Source organism: Protopterus annectens, chromosome 9.part0 (assembly GCF_019279795.1).
Source record: "Protopterus annectens isolate FY-2018-M chromosome 9.part0, PAN1.0, whole genome shotgun sequence".
In the NCBI taxonomy this organism is placed as follows: Eukaryota; Metazoa; Chordata; order Ceratodontiformes; family Protopteridae; genus Protopterus; species Protopterus annectens.
Genome location: NC_056743.1, coordinates 384067132 through 384086555, shown reverse-complemented (window position 1 = coordinate 384086555; position 19424 = coordinate 384067132). Strand labels below are relative to the sequence as shown.

The 19424-nt window shown below is 42.2% G+C and overlaps 1 protein-coding gene across 3 annotated transcripts in view; it reads left to right on the top strand.

Moving 5' to 3' along the window:
- The window catches only part of SORBS3 (sorbin and SH3 domain containing 3), a 1673489-nt gene that overhangs the window by 883351 nt on the left and 770714 nt on the right, over positions 1–19424 (top strand). For all 3 annotated transcript variants that reach the window (XM_044082929.1, XM_044082928.1, XM_044082927.1), the window contains one exon: positions 16403–16455. In XM_044082929.1, the coding sequence (XP_043938864.1) occupies positions 16403–16455 (53 nt within the window). The remainder of the gene's footprint in view (positions 1–16402; positions 16456–19424) is intronic.

The window sequence follows — 19424 nt, the reverse complement described above, 5'->3', positions numbered from 1 at the left end:
ACAGAGATAAAGCCTGGGAACACTGGTGCAAAACCAAAACCCCCTCAGCTAGACAGAAATTCCTAGAACTACGCAATAGTCAAAAAGCTAATAAAGCAGGACAAAATCCTGTACTACTAGTCTGCTCTCAACTCCTCCCAACACAACCCCAAACAATTCTGGACCTCCATAAACTCCATCCTCCACCCAGGTAAAATCAATACCCCTACACCTAACATTCCTCACTCCTCAGAAAACATTGCTACCTCATTCAACACACACTTCACACAAACCGTACTATCACTAGCTAGACAACACAACTCCCCTCCCCTACACCTTCACCCAGTAATCTCCCCACACTCTTCTCATTTTCTCCCATTCCTACCTCCAACATAAGAAAACTCTTAACTAAACTAAAACCCACAAAATTAGCAGTAGACAACCTCCCAAGTGAATTCCTACCAATTGAAGCTGATGCCCTAGCCTACCCAGTATCTGTCTTGATTAAACGATCTCTGTCAGAATGCTACTTTCCCTACACTATGGAAAATATCACACAGCATTCCCCTTCAAAGGCAGCCCCTCCACAGAACTAACCAACTACCGCCCCTTAGTAATTCTATCTCCACTCTCCAAAATACTAGAGAGATGCATTCACTTTCAAATCTCAGACTACCTCCTTGCCAACACCCTCCTTTCTAATACTCAACTTGGTTTCTGACCAAACCATAGCGCCACCACTGCCTTACTCTCTTTTACTAACACTATCCTTCACAATAAAAACAATGGCCATCTCTCCTCTGCTACTTTCCTAGACCTATCTAAAGCATTTGACATGGTCCCACACAAACAACTCATCTCTGTACTCAATAACCTGTCCTTCTCTCAATCAGTCACCAACTGGTTTTAGAGTTACCTGTCTGACCGCGAGCAATCCGTTGTATGGCAAAATGACATATCTCCCCAACTACCTGTCTCTGTTGTGTTCCCCAAGGATCCATCCTTGGACCCCCCTACTCTTCTCTGTTTTCACCAATAATCTAGCCTCTGCCACCAAACATGGCACACTCATACAATATGCAGATGACTCAACCATCATCTGCTCAACCCAGTCCTTACCCGAACTGCAAAAGGTCACACAGGATGCTTTTCCTGTGTTAAAACTTGGCTATCCGATGCCCAGTTAATACTCAACCCAAACAAAATTAAACTCCTCATCTTCGAACCCACCAAACATACTCAAAACAACTCTCACTTTAACATCACAGCAAAAGACACCACTATCCACCCGACGGAACACACAAAATTGCTAGGAGTTGAAATAGACAACATTCTCAAATTTGACATTCACATATCCATGACCATAAAAAAGTCCACAAAAAACTAGGAGCCTTATACAGAAATAAGCAACTCCTCACCAAAGCAGCTAGGATTTCAGTTGCAAATTCGCACCTTATCTCCACCCTACTTTAAGCCTCTCCAATGTATACCAACCTAAGGCAATGCAATCTAAATAAACCCGAGACCTGCTACAACAAAATTGCCAAATTCACCACCGGGACATCCTACCGCAGTCACCACTGTCTCTCACTTACTGAACTAGGCTGGCTAGAACTCCCTCACCTCCTTCAGTGATATCAATGCGCACTCGCCCACAAACTGGTAAACCATCCTTTAAAGGTCCCATCCCTTCAGTATCTACTCCAACCCTATCTCACCACTAGACCATTACGATCCAGCAACAAAAATCAATTACAGGTTACGAGAGCCAATAACACTACTGGAGAAGCACTATTCTCTACTACTATAGCCAAAGTATGGAATACCTACCTCCCCCAGAATAACCTCTGTACCATCATGCACCCACTTCAAAGCTTTACTTAGAGTGCACCTAAAAACATGCTGGCTATGCCCTTGTAACTCTCCCCTCTAACTTCTACCACTCCATCTACCCTCTACCTCTCTTCCACCCCACAAACTACCTTTGATTACTGCAAGCTCTGATACTTCCATGCCTATCTACTTATTATATAGCAGTAACTTCTTATTGTAACAATTGTTAATATCTGCTATGACTTCGTAGATGGAACAGATGCTAGTTATCTACTGAATGTACTGTGTTCTCCATCTGTAACTATGTTTGTAATATTTTAATTGCTAGGATTCTTCATCTTTAGCTATATCTGTAATATTTTAATTTGTGGAGCTTTTCTCCCCGGGCCTCTGCTGAAATGGACCTGCGTCCAGTCGAACATTCCCAGTCAACAAATGTAAATAAATAAAATAATAAATAATAAATAAAAATAGTATTGCTGAATCTAGCCTGTTTTTCATGCACTTGAACTGAAATTCAGCCATCTTAAATTAAGAAGAGCTCCCCCTGCATCCTTGTGGCAGAAGAGTGTAAATATAGCCTTGTCTGAGCTGGGGATTGCTGGAGGAAGGATCATTTAGTGATTTCCTATTGGCAGACTAGTTTAAAATGTTTTAATTTCACCTGTAAGATAAGCCTCATGTTTGCAGTTAGTTGCACACAGTGCAACACAGATTAGATGCCATATATAGACACAAATGCCTAGAAACCATTTTTTCTCTAGACAGCAGTCAGTGAAACCCTCCCAGGTTCCCCTGCTGCTATGCGGCAGTGCAGCTCAGCACTGAGCAGGGTCACCCCATTTTCATCCCTGATCTTCTGTAGAATACGTCCCTTTGTTAATTCCCAGTGCAATAGCTGATGTAATTTGCTTTCTCACAAATTACCTGCGACTACAGTCAGTTTCTCAACATTTCTCCAGCCAGCCTGATTGAGATGGGTGTCCTTTGGCAGTTTAGCAATTGCCTCATGTATACTGACAACCACTTGCACCTAAAGCAAACAAATACAGTATGCGAGAGATGTAACTGTACCATGAAACTACAATCAGTCCTCCCATGTAACAAAAAACAAGACATCAAAGAGGTTGTCAGCACACACACATCCACTCACACAAGATAAGGTCAAGACGCATAAACCTACATATGTGGAGGTACTCACTAAGAGCTTACCAAAGGACCAGAGACTTCCCAAGTGCAAACCATCTATACATACTAGTACATGAACAGAATTAGTCACAACACTTAACACACATAGCTGTATCTCAACAATTAAGCCCCAAAAGCAAAACATCTCAAAACCTAATGTCCTAGTCATAGGCAACACAATAGTGAGAGAAACAGATGTCCCCCTCACCAGGTTGGACAAGAAATTTACGTCCAGCTTCCTGTCAGGTGCTAGGATACATCAAATCATGCACACACTTAAGTCACTCAGCAACAATTAACATTATTATTCTGTCATACCAAACGCTGGAGTGAATGACTTGAGACATACCTCTCTGAATTATATGGAGAGAGACATGACTGAGCTCTCAGATTATGTCCCAGGCAGGTATGTCCCTAGCTCTCTAAGCAGCTTTCCTGCCTTCACCTAGGATAATGCTGCAATGCAGACGTAAAATTACTGCTTTCAATAATTGGCTTAGCTTCTGGTGTCACTCCAGGGGAGATCCAGTATCCGACCACCTGGGAAGAAATGATCGACAAACCACACTGCTTTGCCAGAGATGGCCTTCAAGCTCCTCAAGACTTTCGGATACTGGCAAAGATGCTTGCCTCCTCTATAGTGCATTTTTTTTGGCAATGCCAAAACAAAAAAAACTTTCAAAGTAAAGAAATCCATTAGACACAAACTCAAGGTCATGCTGCTTAATGCTAGGAGCCTAAACAGTAAACTGCACTCCCTGGAAGCACTGCTCACTCTGGAAGATACTAATGTCTGTGCAGTCACTGAGACTTGGATCAAGGCCACAGAGAGTACTCCGGCCATACAAGGCTACAATGCCTTTCACACATTTAGACCTCAAAATGAGCATGAAAGAACCAAAGGTGGAAGTGTATCCATCTTCATTAAATACAAATACACCTCGAGAATGGTAAAACAGTACGACTCTCTTGAGATGCTCCAGCTCCACATAACTATAGGCAAAATACCCTACCGCATCATCGCTAGCTACAGGTCCCCCAACATGAACCAGGAGAAGCACATCGCCTACCTGGACTTGCTCAAGTCACTCAGTATACAGCCAAATACCTTGATAATGGGAGAGTTCCACTACCCTTTCATTGATTGTGTGACTTAAGCACAAACATGATCCTTCTGAGGTTCCTTGATTTTGTTAATTCACATGCCCTGGAAATGTTGGTGTGCTCCCCCACAAGGGGGTCAAATGTCCTAGACCTAGTGCTCAACTAAATGGGGGGGGGGTCACTGCACTACCCCCTGTGTGTTGCCCTCCCTGGTAAGGTCAGACTATAAATCAGTCTCGTTTGAAGTAAAGATCAGACCTGACACCCCCTACAGGATCAGAAAAAATGAAATATTACTCTAAAGCAAACTGTAGCTTACTAAGTGATGGTATAAAAAGCTGCAAAGTCCCTGCTAACACAGCCAACAGTGACTACTTTGCAGAAGAGTACACAAATGCCCTATTTTACCACTTAAATATATTGACTCCACTGTACCTGACAAGACTAAAACCAGGCCCTCCCCCTCAAAAAAAAAAAAAGCCACCCTGGTGGACTGCAAGTATAAGGTATAAGTTGTATAACAAAAGAAACTGATATCCAAGAAAAAGAGGGAACTTAATCAACAGAGGAAGATTACCCTCCACAGCCTGAACAAACAAGTCTGACATCTTGTAAAATCCTCTAAGGCTAGTTATGAGACTAAATTAACATCCCTAGCTAAAGACAACCACAAGGCATTCTTTAGCTATGTCGAAACCTAAACAGGAATGCCCAGTTGTGTGCCAAACGTATAGTGGATGGTACCACTCACACTGAACCTGAAGAAATAGCCAACCTGCTAGCTTAGAGATATGGCAGTAACTTCACCTCCCTGTCCCCACCAGCTGTATCCCAAAGCTTTCTTGACACCAGTCCTCTGCCAAATATCTCCAAAGAACAGGTCATATAAGCATGCTCCAAGGCCAAAAAACACGGCCTCTATGGGATCAGATAACATCCCAGGTTGCTTACTAAATCTAAAATAAGACCTAGCAGAATCACTTGGCACTCACTCTAACTATAACCTGAGCCCTGGCTTTGTTCTGATAGAGCGGAGAGCAGCAACAGTAATCCCCTTTCACAAAGCTGTTCCATCAGGTGACCCAAGAAACTATTGACACATAAGCCTAACCAGCCTTATGTACACAACCATGGAAAGAGTCATCATGGACCTTAACAAGGACACAGGTGACCTTCAAACTCTTGACCCGACCCAGTTTGGTTTCATCAAAGGTTAACCACGTTATCTTGATTTAGCCAAGGCTTTTGACACAATCCCCCAATCAGGGATCACTGATAGTCTGCCAGCTGGGATTAACCCATACATCACTAGGTTGGTAGTGAACTGGCTCACCGACAGAATGCACACTGTCAAAGTTGGGGAGTCCATCTTCACCAGTAAAGCAGTTACCGGCAGGGTACCACAAGGATCTGTGCTGGGCCTTCTACTGTTTGGAATCTGTTTCTCTGAGGTCCAGGCAGTAGATGGCCTGTTGCTAATCAGGTTTGCAGATGACTGCAAACTGGGCACAATCAAGTCCCCCAGTGATGCAAACCTATTGCAGAAGGGATTGACGCAGACAAATGGTTGGTGCCAAAGTCACGGACTAAAACTAAATACAGAAGTGACATATTTGATTTGCAGATGTGATGCATTTCCATTAGGGCAGAGTCAGAGACTGCTCTGCAGGCCAGGCACAGGTTGCCTGTCAGCAGCCTGTAATGGTAACAGAACATGCTGAAGAGACAGATATATCTCCCAGAGATTGCCACTCCTCTGGAATAAGCTTCCACGTCATGTGAAGCAGATCTCCTCAATTACCCTATTTAAGCACAAACTTGACAATTGGGTTGGTGACCGTAAATTCACACCTTTGTCCCTCATGGACAAGTGTAGTCGGTGGTGACGTTAGAATCACTCTGTTAACTATGACCATCTAATTATGGTCAGTTAGGGTACACTGCGTTTTTACACTGCTAGGCTTGTAAAGGCCCTAGGGCCATTAGCCTAGTAAACTCCTATGAGCCTATGCTAAGGTGAGAGGTAGATGAGGCTCCATGATTAATGGCTAAGATATGAAGAGATGAGAGAAAAATTATGTATAATCCAGCAGGGAAGTCTCCAGGAACAGATGACAATTTTGTAAAAGTTTAGAAGTTGGGAGGAAAGATTAAGATAGAAATTTGTGTTTAACAATATTTTAAAAGAGTTGTGTGTGTGTGTGTGTGTGTGTGTGTGTGTGTGGGGGGGGATGAGTACTAGTATCTTGGAAGAAATCAGTGGTGAGTGTATTACCCAGGGTAAAGACCCTTCATACAGTCTTCAAATAGACCTATTTCAGTTTTAAACCATGATTGTCAAATGGTTAAGGTTTACATTAGCTAAGAAAATTGCAAATATGTTGTTAAAATTGATAGATAATGGATCTGTGTAGTTTTGTGGATGGGAGGCAAATGTTTGACAGCATTAACAGAACCATTGTGATTTCGGGAAGCAGTGTATAAGACAGCACTTTGTTGTTGGTGGTAATCTTGATGCAGAGTGTGTTAAATAGCTGGGATTTTTTGAGTAGGGCAGTGGCCACATTCGCATTCCCTGATAGAATGTTGTTTTCTTTCGGCTTTTCCTGGTTAGGGGTCGCTACAACGGAACTCTGGTCTGCTAATGATTGGCAGTCAATTTTTATGGTGCCGAGGTGCCAGCCTGACGCCCAACCTGCAACGAAGGCACGCCCATTCACACATGTCTTTTGAACGCCACTCGACCGCGGAGAGGGCATGCATTCCCTGATAGAATAATAGAATTAATTAGGAAGATATGAAGGGTCATTGGCAGTAATTCATGCTGGAAGTTTCCTTTCCAAGACACTGTTTGAATGGAGGAACCAGATACTAGGGCCCTCTTTCCATTTGTTTACTTTATATGTAGAGCCATTTGCAAAGAAAGTAAGGAAATTAACAATTCAAATATACAATTAGTATGCTTGTCAAGAAGTTAGCTTTTTCCCCAGATGTTATTCTGTACTTGAATCCAGAAAAAGATATTTCTGTGTCTGCGGGCATTCTGAGACAGTTTCAAATATAAAATGAAGACAAAATAAAGGCTATATTGGTAAACTTGAATTGCTTCAGCAATACCCATTTTTTATGCGTACATGATAAAGTGAAGGATTTAGGTGCATGGATTAAAAAGAATTCTATTATGAATAAGGTCATTTAGGTAGAGACCAAACAAATGATAGCTGGAAGCTTTTGATTATAGATAAGACTGGTACAAGCAGTGACAATGTTTCTAGTACCTTTAGTTTTATGTACAGGTCAGGTATATTTTTAGCAAATAGCCTCATACAGGAAGATGGCATGGATGGGGGAGTGACTACACGTATGGGGGCTGAGTAGCCTGCACACCACATATTCCTCTGGGTAGTGCAAAAGGAAGCATGCAGGACTTGTCATCCTTACACAACACATGGTAGAACCTCAAGTTTGAGATGTCTGTCCTGCAGTAATAACAGGTCAGTGTCTAGTTCACCTGCTTCCAGCAGACCGCAGCATCACAGTAACTTGCATAAAGCGCTCATGCCTCATGATCACTAGGACCATCACCTACACTATCATTAGGAGACATTGTCTGTGACACCTTAGTTATGTAATTACATTGTAGGCCCCACGGATAAAACTTGGGCATGGATATAAATACACAGGTTCTAGTAAGCACAAGGACAAAAACTGTGGAGGGGAGCTTTTGATTTAGCTCAAGAAACTTGTTCTTGTCTTTCGGCTTTTCCCAGTTAGGGGTCGCCACAGCGGAACTCTGGTCCGCTAATGATTGGCAGTAGATTTTCACGAATGTCGAGGTGCCAGCTCGACTTTCAACCTTCAACGAAGGCACGCCCATTTATGCATGTCTTTCGAACGCCCACCCAACCGCGGGGAGGACATGCAGACTCCACACAGAAGGCACTCCCCGCACTCCAGCCGACAATCGAACGGGAGAACCTCTTGCTGTGAGGCAACAACGCTACCGCTGCACCAGAAAGTATTACTTCATATAGTATTCTGTGGGCACTGCAGATGAGGTTGTACAATTTAGAATCATACATTTGTTACTGTGAAAAATCCTTCCGGTGAAACTAGTCCTGTTGCCACTTCACCATTAATCTGTACAAATTATAAAGATTTAATAGTTCTGATGACATGCAGGATTGGTGTTAATGATAAAGCTACCTAATCTGATTTGCATTCCCACCTGAGCAAACACCAGACAGCAGCAGTCAACACCATTCCTGCCAGTTTCTCTTGTACACATTTCTTTGTTACTACTTCCAGTGCAGAATGAAAAAGTGATGAATAATGAACAGCCGTGCTCTGGCCGTGTTAAAAACATGTACTTCTGACTACGTTTACTTGAGCATCAACTGTGCTCTAGCCTTGTTAAAAACATGTACTTCTGACTATGTTTACTTGAGCATCAGCTGTGCTCTAGCCCTATTAAAAACATGTACATCTGACTACGTTTACCTTAACATCAGCTCTGCTCAAGCCTTAATAAAAACATGTACTTCTGACTGCATTTACCTGAGCATCACCTGTGCTCAAGCCCCGTTACAAACATGTACTTGTGACTGTTTACCTGAGCTTCAGCTGTGCTCTAGCCTTGTTAAAAACACTTATTCTGACTGAGTTTACCTGTGCTCAAGCCATGTTAAAACACGTACTTCTTACTACGTTTACCTGAGCATTATACTTGATCATTACAATTCTGCTTATGCCTTCAACGTTATCAGTATAAATCAGAATTGACAGGCATCAGTCTGGAGATACGATAAAACACATAATGCAGTAAGTTAACTGTGCACAAAAAATTCTTTAAATAGTAATGAAACTGTACAATGGACAGTCACAGTAGGGTATGCACCACAAAGTATAGCCCACAGCTAACACTGCATGAATCAGATTTAATCCTATGTGATATTAGAGTAAAGGTACCACTGCCTTATTGTCATGGCCCATACTGTTGGACTAGTTGCCATTTCTTTACCTGTGCAGCCGTGTACCATGCATGAGCCTGACGCATGGGGTCAAGTGGTACTGCTGTTGGCTGGCCACCATCACTGTCATCACTGGTTAAAGGAACAAATAGTAGGGGCTGCATTACCATCTTGGGACAGTTGAGCACCAGGCCACTGCATAATCATGTCATGCAGAATGCAGCACGTTAAACATCCTGCAAAGCAGTAAGTAACACAGGCATACTGAGGTCACCCTCCAGACTCGTACAGGCAGCAGAAACTGGCTTTCTGTAGGCCAACACTCGCTCAGTGACAGTCAATGTCTGAGGTAGGGATGTATTAGATTGTTACTCAGCATGTCCCCTAGGGTTATGGACTGGTGTAAGCCAGGGTTTGAGTGGGTAGCCAGAATCACCTTCAATAGAAAAAAGACTGGGAGAAATAAAAGTGGGGGGGGGGGGTACTGCTAAGCAAAAGTATTTACCAAGTTATATGTACAGAAATTAATATGACTGGAAAAGCTTGCACTTGGCAACCAAGTGACCATGTGGTATCTTATCATACAGGAAGGTGTAGCAGACTGAGCTTGTGGACCAGATTTGAGAATTCTGAGCATTGCCAGAATGCTGGGTTGACATGGTGATGCAACCTCCATGCATCGTACACTACCTGGTAGTTGATGAATTGGTTGCCCTTCCTGTTCAAGTACTGCTTTACCCCTGTGGTCCAGATGGGGCCGTAATGACAACATGGGTGGAATCTAGTACACCAAGCACCTTTGGAAAAATGTGCCATCTCATAGAAAGGGTACTCATGTTTTTGGCTGTGTCTGCACATGCCAAAAGTATGTTATTATGTTGTCCTATCTCGCCGTAATTCTTGGCGGTTGGGTTCAGAACCGGGCAACTGTTCTGACTCAGCCTAATACAAAAGCTGTAGAGCTTCCACTGGCTCGAGGCCGAACCCTATCCTATAATGCACTGCGTAAGATACCCAGATCTCATTTGCAACTCAAGCGACCGGGATGTCTTCTGGCTGGCTCATTGGCCGAGTAGTCTTGAATTATTTTTAATTAATCTTTAATTATTTAATAAAATTTGTTCGGCCTCTGGATGAGTCTGAAGGGTCCCCACGGCCCCCCTCTGAGGATGTCTCTTGCTGATATCCTTGAGATCCTGAAACAAGGGGGTGGCTGGAAGCCCACCAACCCTTCAGAGGATGAATTGGTATACATGGAGGCTTTTGGATCTCACCCTTCCACCTCCTGGGTGACTTATGACCAACTACTTAACGTTATTTCACGTAAGGCCTGGACTTCCCCTGATACCAGTGTAACTGGTTCCGCAGAGGCCAAACAAATTTTATTACCAGCCCTACTGAAAAGGAGTCTCTGTCCAAAGGAGTCCCTGTAGATGTGATGGTGGTGGCGGCAGCTACTAAGAAGTTATCTGAGACCTCATCTGTTTGTCCTCCCAACAAAGAGTCACAGACTATGGACAGATGTGGAAAGCATGCTTTTTCTTCAGCGGCCTTTACCCTGCGGTTGCTGAATTACCTGACCCATTTTACGAGGCTTCAAAGGGGTCTCCTCAAAGAGCTAAGAGGTACCCTTCAGAGTACTGTAGCTTCGGGACTGCAGACAAAGTTTCCTCACAGCTCACCACCCTTAACTCGATTGTCAACTCCTCCATGAGACTGATTTCTTATGCAGCTGATGGGATGAGTAGAGCAGCAGCTGCAGGAATTTCCCTTAGGAGACCTTCCTGGATGCATATTTGCAACTTTGCTGAACCCTTAAAGTCTTCCTTTACCAACGCCTTCTTTGATGGTTCAGCCCTTTTTGGACCAAAGGTGAAGATACTTTGACTAGTTTCGAGCAGGAAGGAAAAACCTTGTCTGCCATAGAAGTCCATTTTTCCACCCGAACTATACCTTATCCCAAAGGTCAGAAAGGCAGGAAGATGTGGTTCCACAAGTCCCAAAAAGTTTTTTCTGACGCATGTGGTGACACCTCCCCCAGGAGCATAGGGGGGGAGTAATAATGGAAGGCAACGACCTCACAGCATAGGGGGTCCGCAGAATCATAGTGACAGAGATACGTTCTCTGGCAGGCCCTTCCACCACTCCTGAAAGGAGGCCCTCCTGCTCTTCTCTAGAGGCAGTTGGGGAGATGCTTGTCACTGTATACAAATACCTTGCTAGAAATCACTCAAGACAAATGGGTACAAACAGCCATATCCAGAAGTTATTACATACCCTTTTTCTGGTCCCCCTCCCTTAAATCACTCCATCGCAGACGTTCCACCCTGTCAGAGGGACTATGCAACACAGGAGATACTCGGGTTGCTAGGAAAAGAATCATCCAAGATGTCCCCCCAGACCAAATTGGATCCAGAACTTATTCAAGGTTCTTTTTAGTTCCACAAAAGACAAGGGTCTGGAGACCCATCCTGGATCTCAGCAAACTGAACAAATCCATAAAAAAGTCAAAGTTCTGGATGGTGACACTGCAGTCAATATCTGCATATGGGAAAGACGATTGGATGTGCTCAATAGAGCTCCAGGATACGTATTACCACATAAAAATGAACAAGCGGTCCAGGAGACATTTACGCTTTCGGTTGGGAGCCAATCACCATCAGTTTCGAGCCCTGCCCTTTGGCCTCACTACAGCCCCCAGAGTGTTAAATACATGGCTGTTGTTATGGCTCACTTGAGGCATCAGGGATTCCGTGTGTTTCTGTAACTAGATGACTGGCTACTGACTGCCACCACCAAGCCTCTACTACTATAAGCAAGGGGCGAAACAATGCTTCTATGCACCAGGTTAGGTATTACAGTAAACTTAGTCTGCCTTGTCGCCTTCGCAACATATTACTTTCTTAGGCACAGAATTCGACTCAAAACAGATGGTGGCAAAACTTACCTTCGAGAGAATCCAGTCCATTCACCGACAGGTCAGGATCTTGATATCACAAAAGAAAGTTCAAGCCAGAATTGTGTTACAGGTGCTAGGTACTATGGCAGCAACAATTCTAGTTCCCCTATCACAGCTGCATATAAGTATTCTACAGTGGTTACTCTTTGCCCAGTGGTCAATGCAAGACATTCCTCTATCACATCCGATAATCATTACAGAATCATGCAAAAAAGACCTGCTCTGGTAGCTTAGAACAGAACAGTTGTACTTAGGCCGCCAGTTTGTAACCCACAACCAACAGCAGTACGGACCAAGGACGCTTCCCAGATCAGGTGGGGGACATTACCAGGGAATGACTGTCCAAGGCCTATAGAAATAGCATGAGAGCCTCTTGCACATCAATGTCCTAGAGATGAGAGTGGTGCTGTATGCATTGCAGGCATTTCAGGACTCTCTTTTGATTGGAACAGTTACAGTTCAGACAGACAATATGTCAGTGTGGTATATAAACAAACCAGGAGGAACCAAATCGTATCCACTGTGACGAGAGGCACAATGGGTGTGGCAATGGGCAATTGCTTCTCAACATTTTCTGATAGCATTGCATATCCCGCAGAAATCCAGTGTGATAGTGGACAAACTCAGCAGAGCGATTCTGTTGCCTCACAAGTGGTCCCTAAAATTAGAAGTTGTGGAAGAGATCTTCCGGAAATAGGACCAGCCTTGCTGCGCCTTCTTTGCCACCTCCATGAATGCCAAATGCAGCAGCTGCTTTGCCGTCATTCTCCCCCTGGGACTTCTCTATCCCTTTTCCCTAATACCCAAAGTACTTCAGAAAGCCGGTATGTTGAAAAGCACAATGATTCTCATTGCACCTTACTGGCCTCGACAAGTTTGGTTCCCCTTTCTTTGGAACCATTTGCTGGAGGAACTGTGGATTCTGAACCCAGTTCCAGACCTCTTGACCCACTCGTCGGGAATGTTCCATCCATCCACACCCTTGAATTGACAGCATGACTGTTCCAATTCCACACTTAGCCAGGTATTAAAATTTTCCCCTTCAGTTAAATATATCCTGGTTTCTTCCCACAAACCGTCTACGAGAAAACTGTATTCTAGTAAATGGAAAAGATTTTCTTCTGGGCCACTAAACATAATATTCTGGAATTTATCTCTAAACTTTATGACGAAGGGGGGCTGCAGCAGCTACTATCAGAGTTCAATTGGCAGCCATATCTAGTTTTCATATGGGAGACATGGGAGTGTTTATTATGTAATTAAACTCAAAGCAAGTGGCAATTCTCAAGTCACTAATATGTTGTTTGTTATGTCCCATAGGCTATGTAAGGCCTTTCTAAAAGGAACTTTCTTGCTCAGACCTCCGGTCAGAGAACCCCCAACACCTTGGGATCTAAATTTTGTCCTGTCTGCATTAGTCTTGTTAATGTCTGGTATGCACTTCACAGATAAAGATTCTAGTTGTCTACTGATGAACTATGTTCTTCATCTGTAAATATGTTGTAATTGCTATGTAAATTGTTATTCACTATGTAATCCAATGTATATACTGTCTGTTTATTTTAACTGTGGAGCTTTTCTCCCCGGGCCTCCGCTGAAAATGGACCTACGTCCAGTCGGACACTCCCGGTCAACAAATTTAAATAAATAAATAAATAAATCTTGTCATCTTGTGATATAAAATTTTGATTGTGGAAAACTCTTTTCTTAGTAGCTATTACCTCTGCCAGACGGGTGTGAGAACTTCAAGCTCTTCTTGTACGCCCTCCGTATATAATTTTTCATAAAGATAGGGTATCCTTGAGAACTAATCCCTCTTTCTTAACTAAGTTTGTTCAGAAAACAATCTAAACCAATCTATTGAATTGCTGGTGTCCTTTCCTAACTATAGCGACAAGGCAGAATATAGATTTCATCATTTAGATGTTCACAGACCGCTACATTTTTGTTTGCATAGGACCAAAGATTTCAGAAAGTCTGACCAGATTTTCATGTCATTTTCAGGCAATAGGAAAGGATTGCCTGTTTCAAAATTAACTTTGTCTAAATGGCTTACAGACTGTATTTCCTTTTCTTACAGTAATAACAGACGATCACCAGGCAAAGTGAAAGGTCACTCTGCAACAGAGGTATCTACATCCTCTGCCTTTCAAGCAAGACTTCCTAAGGATTCTGTTTGTGCAGCTGCCACATAGGTGAGACCCCATACCTTCATTAATCATTACAAAGTCGATGTAGCCTCCCGGACCAGGTCTTTCTTTGGCTCCACTGTATTATAAAGAATCTTTTTTCTTGTGCCACCCTAGGATAAAGGTGCTAGGGAAGCAGTCCAACTAGCAAGAATTACAGTGAGATAGGACAACGTAACATTAAGAAGTTATGTACTCAACATAATGGCCCATGTTTGTTGTCCATCTTGCCTATATTCTTGTGTCCCACCACCTTCCCCCTCCTTCATTCCTGGAGGAAAAGGCAGATAATTTGTGTGTATATATATATATATATATATATATATATATATATATATATATATATGTATGTATAGTTATGTTGGTTTGGAGTCTCTGATTTTCTTCCTTTTACAATTATACAGTCAGTAGGTATATAGATACTACTGTTTCTCTCGGTTGCAAACAAGATCTGGGTATCTTACCCAGTGCATCATGGGATAGGGGTCAGCCTTGAGCCAGTGGAAGCTCTCGAGCTTTTGTATTAGGCCGAGTTGGAACCGATGCTGGGTTCCAACCCCAACCAGTAAGAATATGGGCGAGATGGACAACAAACATGGAACGTTGTGGTGAGTACATAACTTCTTATTTTAGGAGTTGAAGCGTTCTCAAGGCAGAAGCCTGAGAAATACCCAGCATGTCCCCAGTTTGTTTTGTCTGTGGAAAGTTCCTGTGGCAAATATAGTGAGGGCTATACATATCCTGGTATCCACAGGTATTGGAAGAACACCACATTCACCCTGTCCTCATGTGTGGGTCATACAAACTCACTCAAGCCCTTAAAGTATCTGTCTACTCTAAATCTATTACAAATTTCTTGGTCGGCAAGGTTACAAGTCAATTATATTGTTAAAATGAGTCAGTCTTATATCTACGCTTCCTCGGCTAGTGAGTGTTGCTGGGCACCTATGGTTTTGGTCCAGCAGAGACTAGTAGCACACAACTAGAAAGAGCCATGCTGACAGTTGCAGCAAGCATCTTTGCTGATTGCAAAGTAGGTAAAAAAAAAAATAAAAAAATAAGGCGAGACTTCGCCTTCTACAAGTTATGTGTACACAGCAAAGACAAAACAAAGGCCTCATCTACATTTCATTAGTGTCTCATTTGCATACATTTATTTTAGACTGACTAAATTTGCTACGCCTAAGGTGACTTGCTGCTATGAATAATGCTGATGCCATGTTTAGAAGCAGCTTGCACATATTCTCATTAGACAACAGCGCAATGAGTATGAATACAGCTATAGGTTCATAGGTTCATAGTTCATAGGTTCATAGTTTAGTACTAAGCTAACTGCCCTTGCAAGCCATTTTAAGCCTAGCCAATTATCCCTTGTGAGATTCAAACTCTGCACCTTGTGTTTGTAAGGCAAACAACTTAGCCATTAAGCCACCTTCCCAACCCCTATATGTCATTGTCTGCAGTATGACAATTTAATAAAGATGTTAAAAGAAACTGTTAGTGAAGAGGCAGTTACTGAGTTCGTCTTAACTTCAGGTCCAGTATCTTGCAGATAACAAGAAAGGGATTGTTTCCCAATGTTGTATTTTTGCCGTATAGCTCATTTGCCTCTGTATTGCACCAGCTGCATTCTTGGTGTTCAGAAACAAATTATTTCACTGCATTTGTAGTGTGCAGTTTTCGCACTGTCTTGAATTTTTTCTTTGCATTTTTCTCCACCTTAGCCATATTCGGCATATACCATATCTCAGAACCATGCCCATATCATGTTAATTTGCTAGCATTCTAAGTGAATATTGTCTTTATTTAAAAATTATCCCATTACTGAGGAGAAAGACTTTTGGTTTTGACTATTTCTTGTTGCTTGATTTAAGATGTTACAAATTATGAAGCGTGTTTATGTCAGCACACTACAAATATCTTTTTTTTTTTGCTTTCTAAATGTAGTTTTTAAATGACCTGTAGTGCAAGAACATGCTTAATGACTACAAAAGAGTTATTTGCACTGGAAGTACAGATCTTGCAGAGTTTAGGACCCTGTAGACACCAGGCTGTTTGCAGGAGACCTGTCTGTGTGCCAGCATTCTAAAGCACTTGGCAGTCCTGATCATAAATGTTCACTGGCAATCAAGTTACTGACGCAACTTCAGCAAGTTTTTGTTTGCTTTTTTTGTTTCAAGGGCTCTCAAGACCACCATTCAGTAAGAAAACCATACAACGATATTCGTGGCAGGTAAGTTGTGTAACCAAACTTGTTAAACTGTTCACCATTAACATTTGAGCTAAAGGCAGAAACAGGTATAATTTTGAGTCTGCCCTACCAATAACAAGGGGAGTGAGCTTTAAGTATTTTGTTTTATTATACTGATTTAGTTTTTTCTTGCTAGAGTTGATCAGTCTTTTGAACAGCCCTTCAGAGGTTAAACTGTTTTTTTAGAGATTGCAGTGACAGGTATGCATGTTTTCTCATTACCAAACACAGACCTAAGATTATTACCCTGGATAAGCTCTAGTATAAAGGTTATTGTTATACAATTTCTCCATAATTGTATTCCCTTTAGAAGTTTTTCACCAGCAAACCTTAAATCAAAATATAAAGTTAATTTTAAAGGTAGGGTAACTAGGCCCTTACTGATGGAATATTAAGATAGAAAGTTTTTCTCTAAGATTTGCTATCCAGTTTGCAACTAGTCTGTGTGCTGTGTAACGCTGAAATGCTATTGTTCTTACAATTATCTTACATCTGTAGCTGATACAGGTCGTTGAGGACATTAGTCTGTGATGGTTTACCTGTTGTCTAAAGTTCATTTAAAGGTTATTGTAGATGGTGGCATGCCTTCATTCAGAGGTTTATTGCAGAAACTCTGGAAGTCTAGCCTTTCTCCTCTGACATCTGCCTGTCTGTACTGACTGTTATTGAAGAGATGTTTACTAATATTTTATTTTATTTTTTTACCCTAACTGGGTATGACTGTCCCTTCTCATTCGTGACTCAGGAGCATCATCTGATTTAGGTGACTTGCTCAGAGTTGCCCAGTAGATGAATGGAGGCCAAAGGATTAAATTCATTAACAACTCACATCATTAACCATCTGCACTCGCTGCAAGTTAAACATTAATATTCAGGTTTACAAATATCTTCATTGTAACTGCCTAATGGGGAACATAATTATAAAGTGAGTGTAGCATACCCTAGGTTTAAAAATATAAATGCGTGTAAGATATAGAATGTGTGTATGTGTGTGTGTGTATATTTATATATATATATATATATATATATATATATATATATATATATATATATAAAACGGCACAGTGGTGTAACAGTGTGTGTATGTATGTATATTCTTTCGGCTTTTCCCGTTAGGGGTCGCCACAGCGGATCACCTGTCCGCTCATGATTGGCAGTGGAGTTTTATGGTGTCGAGTTGCCAGCCCGACACCCCACCTTTCACAGAAGGCATACGCACGCACGCACTCACACCTAGGGCCAATTTAGTGTCCAATCCACCTACAGCATGTCTTTGGGATGTGGGAGGAAACTGGAGTACCAGGAGGAAACGCACGCGACCACAGGGAGGACATGCAGACTCCACACAGAAGGCACCCCAGCTGAGGATCAAACCGGAAAACCTCTTGCTGTGAGGTGGCAATACTAACCGCTACACCACTGCGGCCAGATGTGTGTGTGTGTGTATATATATATATATATATATATATATATATATATATATATATATATATACTATGGTTCCCCTTCATAATATCGAATTACTGAATGCTCGAAAGTCAGTAACTCGAAATTATAAAGTCTAACCAACAAAAATCCCGAAAACCCACAAGCACGTAACGCAAAAACCCGAACATACAGAACACACACCACACAACACGCCCACCATACAACCCACATACATAAACTACAAGCCCTACACTACATGTATGCAGGGGAGTAAACCCCCATGCACCCCCCACTTATATGTTCTAACTCCAAGATCGCACTAATGCACACACAAAAAAAAACACAGCACAGACATTTTAAACTGCCTCGCACACACACAAACACATCATACAGACACATCCAACACTCACACTCATACTCCCACCTCCCTACCCTAGCCCACACGCACAACCTACACACACCACACAACACGCCCACCATACAACCCACATAACATAAACTACAAGCCCTACACTACATGTATGCAGGGGAGCAAGCCCCCCTGCACCCCCCACTTACATGTTCTAACTCCAAGATCGCACTAATGCACACAAAAAAAAAACACCGCACAGACATTTTAAACTGCCTCGCACACACACAAACACATCACACAGACACGTCGAACACTCACACTCATACTCCCACCTCCCTACCCTAACCCACACGCACAACCTACAAAACACACAGATGTACTCACTTACCTTCACTTCCGTAAAACATCCCAACTCACACACTTCCCGTCCCGTAGCTGACATGCATAAGCGTGAATTCGAGATATTTGAATTCGCGCTTATGCAGATTCGCCCTTCTGCATTTTTGACTTTACAGTCTGGAATTACTGAATTTAAAGCATTCAGTAATTCGGGATTGTGAAGGGGAGCCATATGTGTGTGTATATGTGTGTGCATGTATATATGTGTGTATATATATATATATATATATATATATATATATATATATATATGTGTGTGTGTGTGTGTGTATATATATATATATATATATATATATATATATATATATATATATATATATATATATATATAATGTGTGTGTATCATCATCTTCTTTTGGCTGTTCCCGTTAGGGGTCGCCACAGCGGATCACCTGTTTCCATTTCTTCCTGTCCCCTGCATCTTTTTCTGTCACACCAACCACCTGCATGTCCTCTCTCTCCACATCCATAAACCTTATCTTAGGCCTTCATCTTTTCCTATTACCTGGTAGCTTCATCCTTAGCATCTTTTTCCCAATATACTCAGTATCCCTCCTCAGCACATGTCCAAACCAATGTAATCTTGCCCCTCTGGCTTTGTCTCCAAACCTTCCAGCCTGGACTGACCCTCTAATATACTTATTCCTAATCCTGTCCACCCTTGTCACACCGAGTGCAATCTTAACATCTTTAACTCTGCCACATCCAGCTCAAATTCCTGCATTTTTGTCAATGCCACTGTCTCCAAACCATATAATATAGCTGGTCTCAC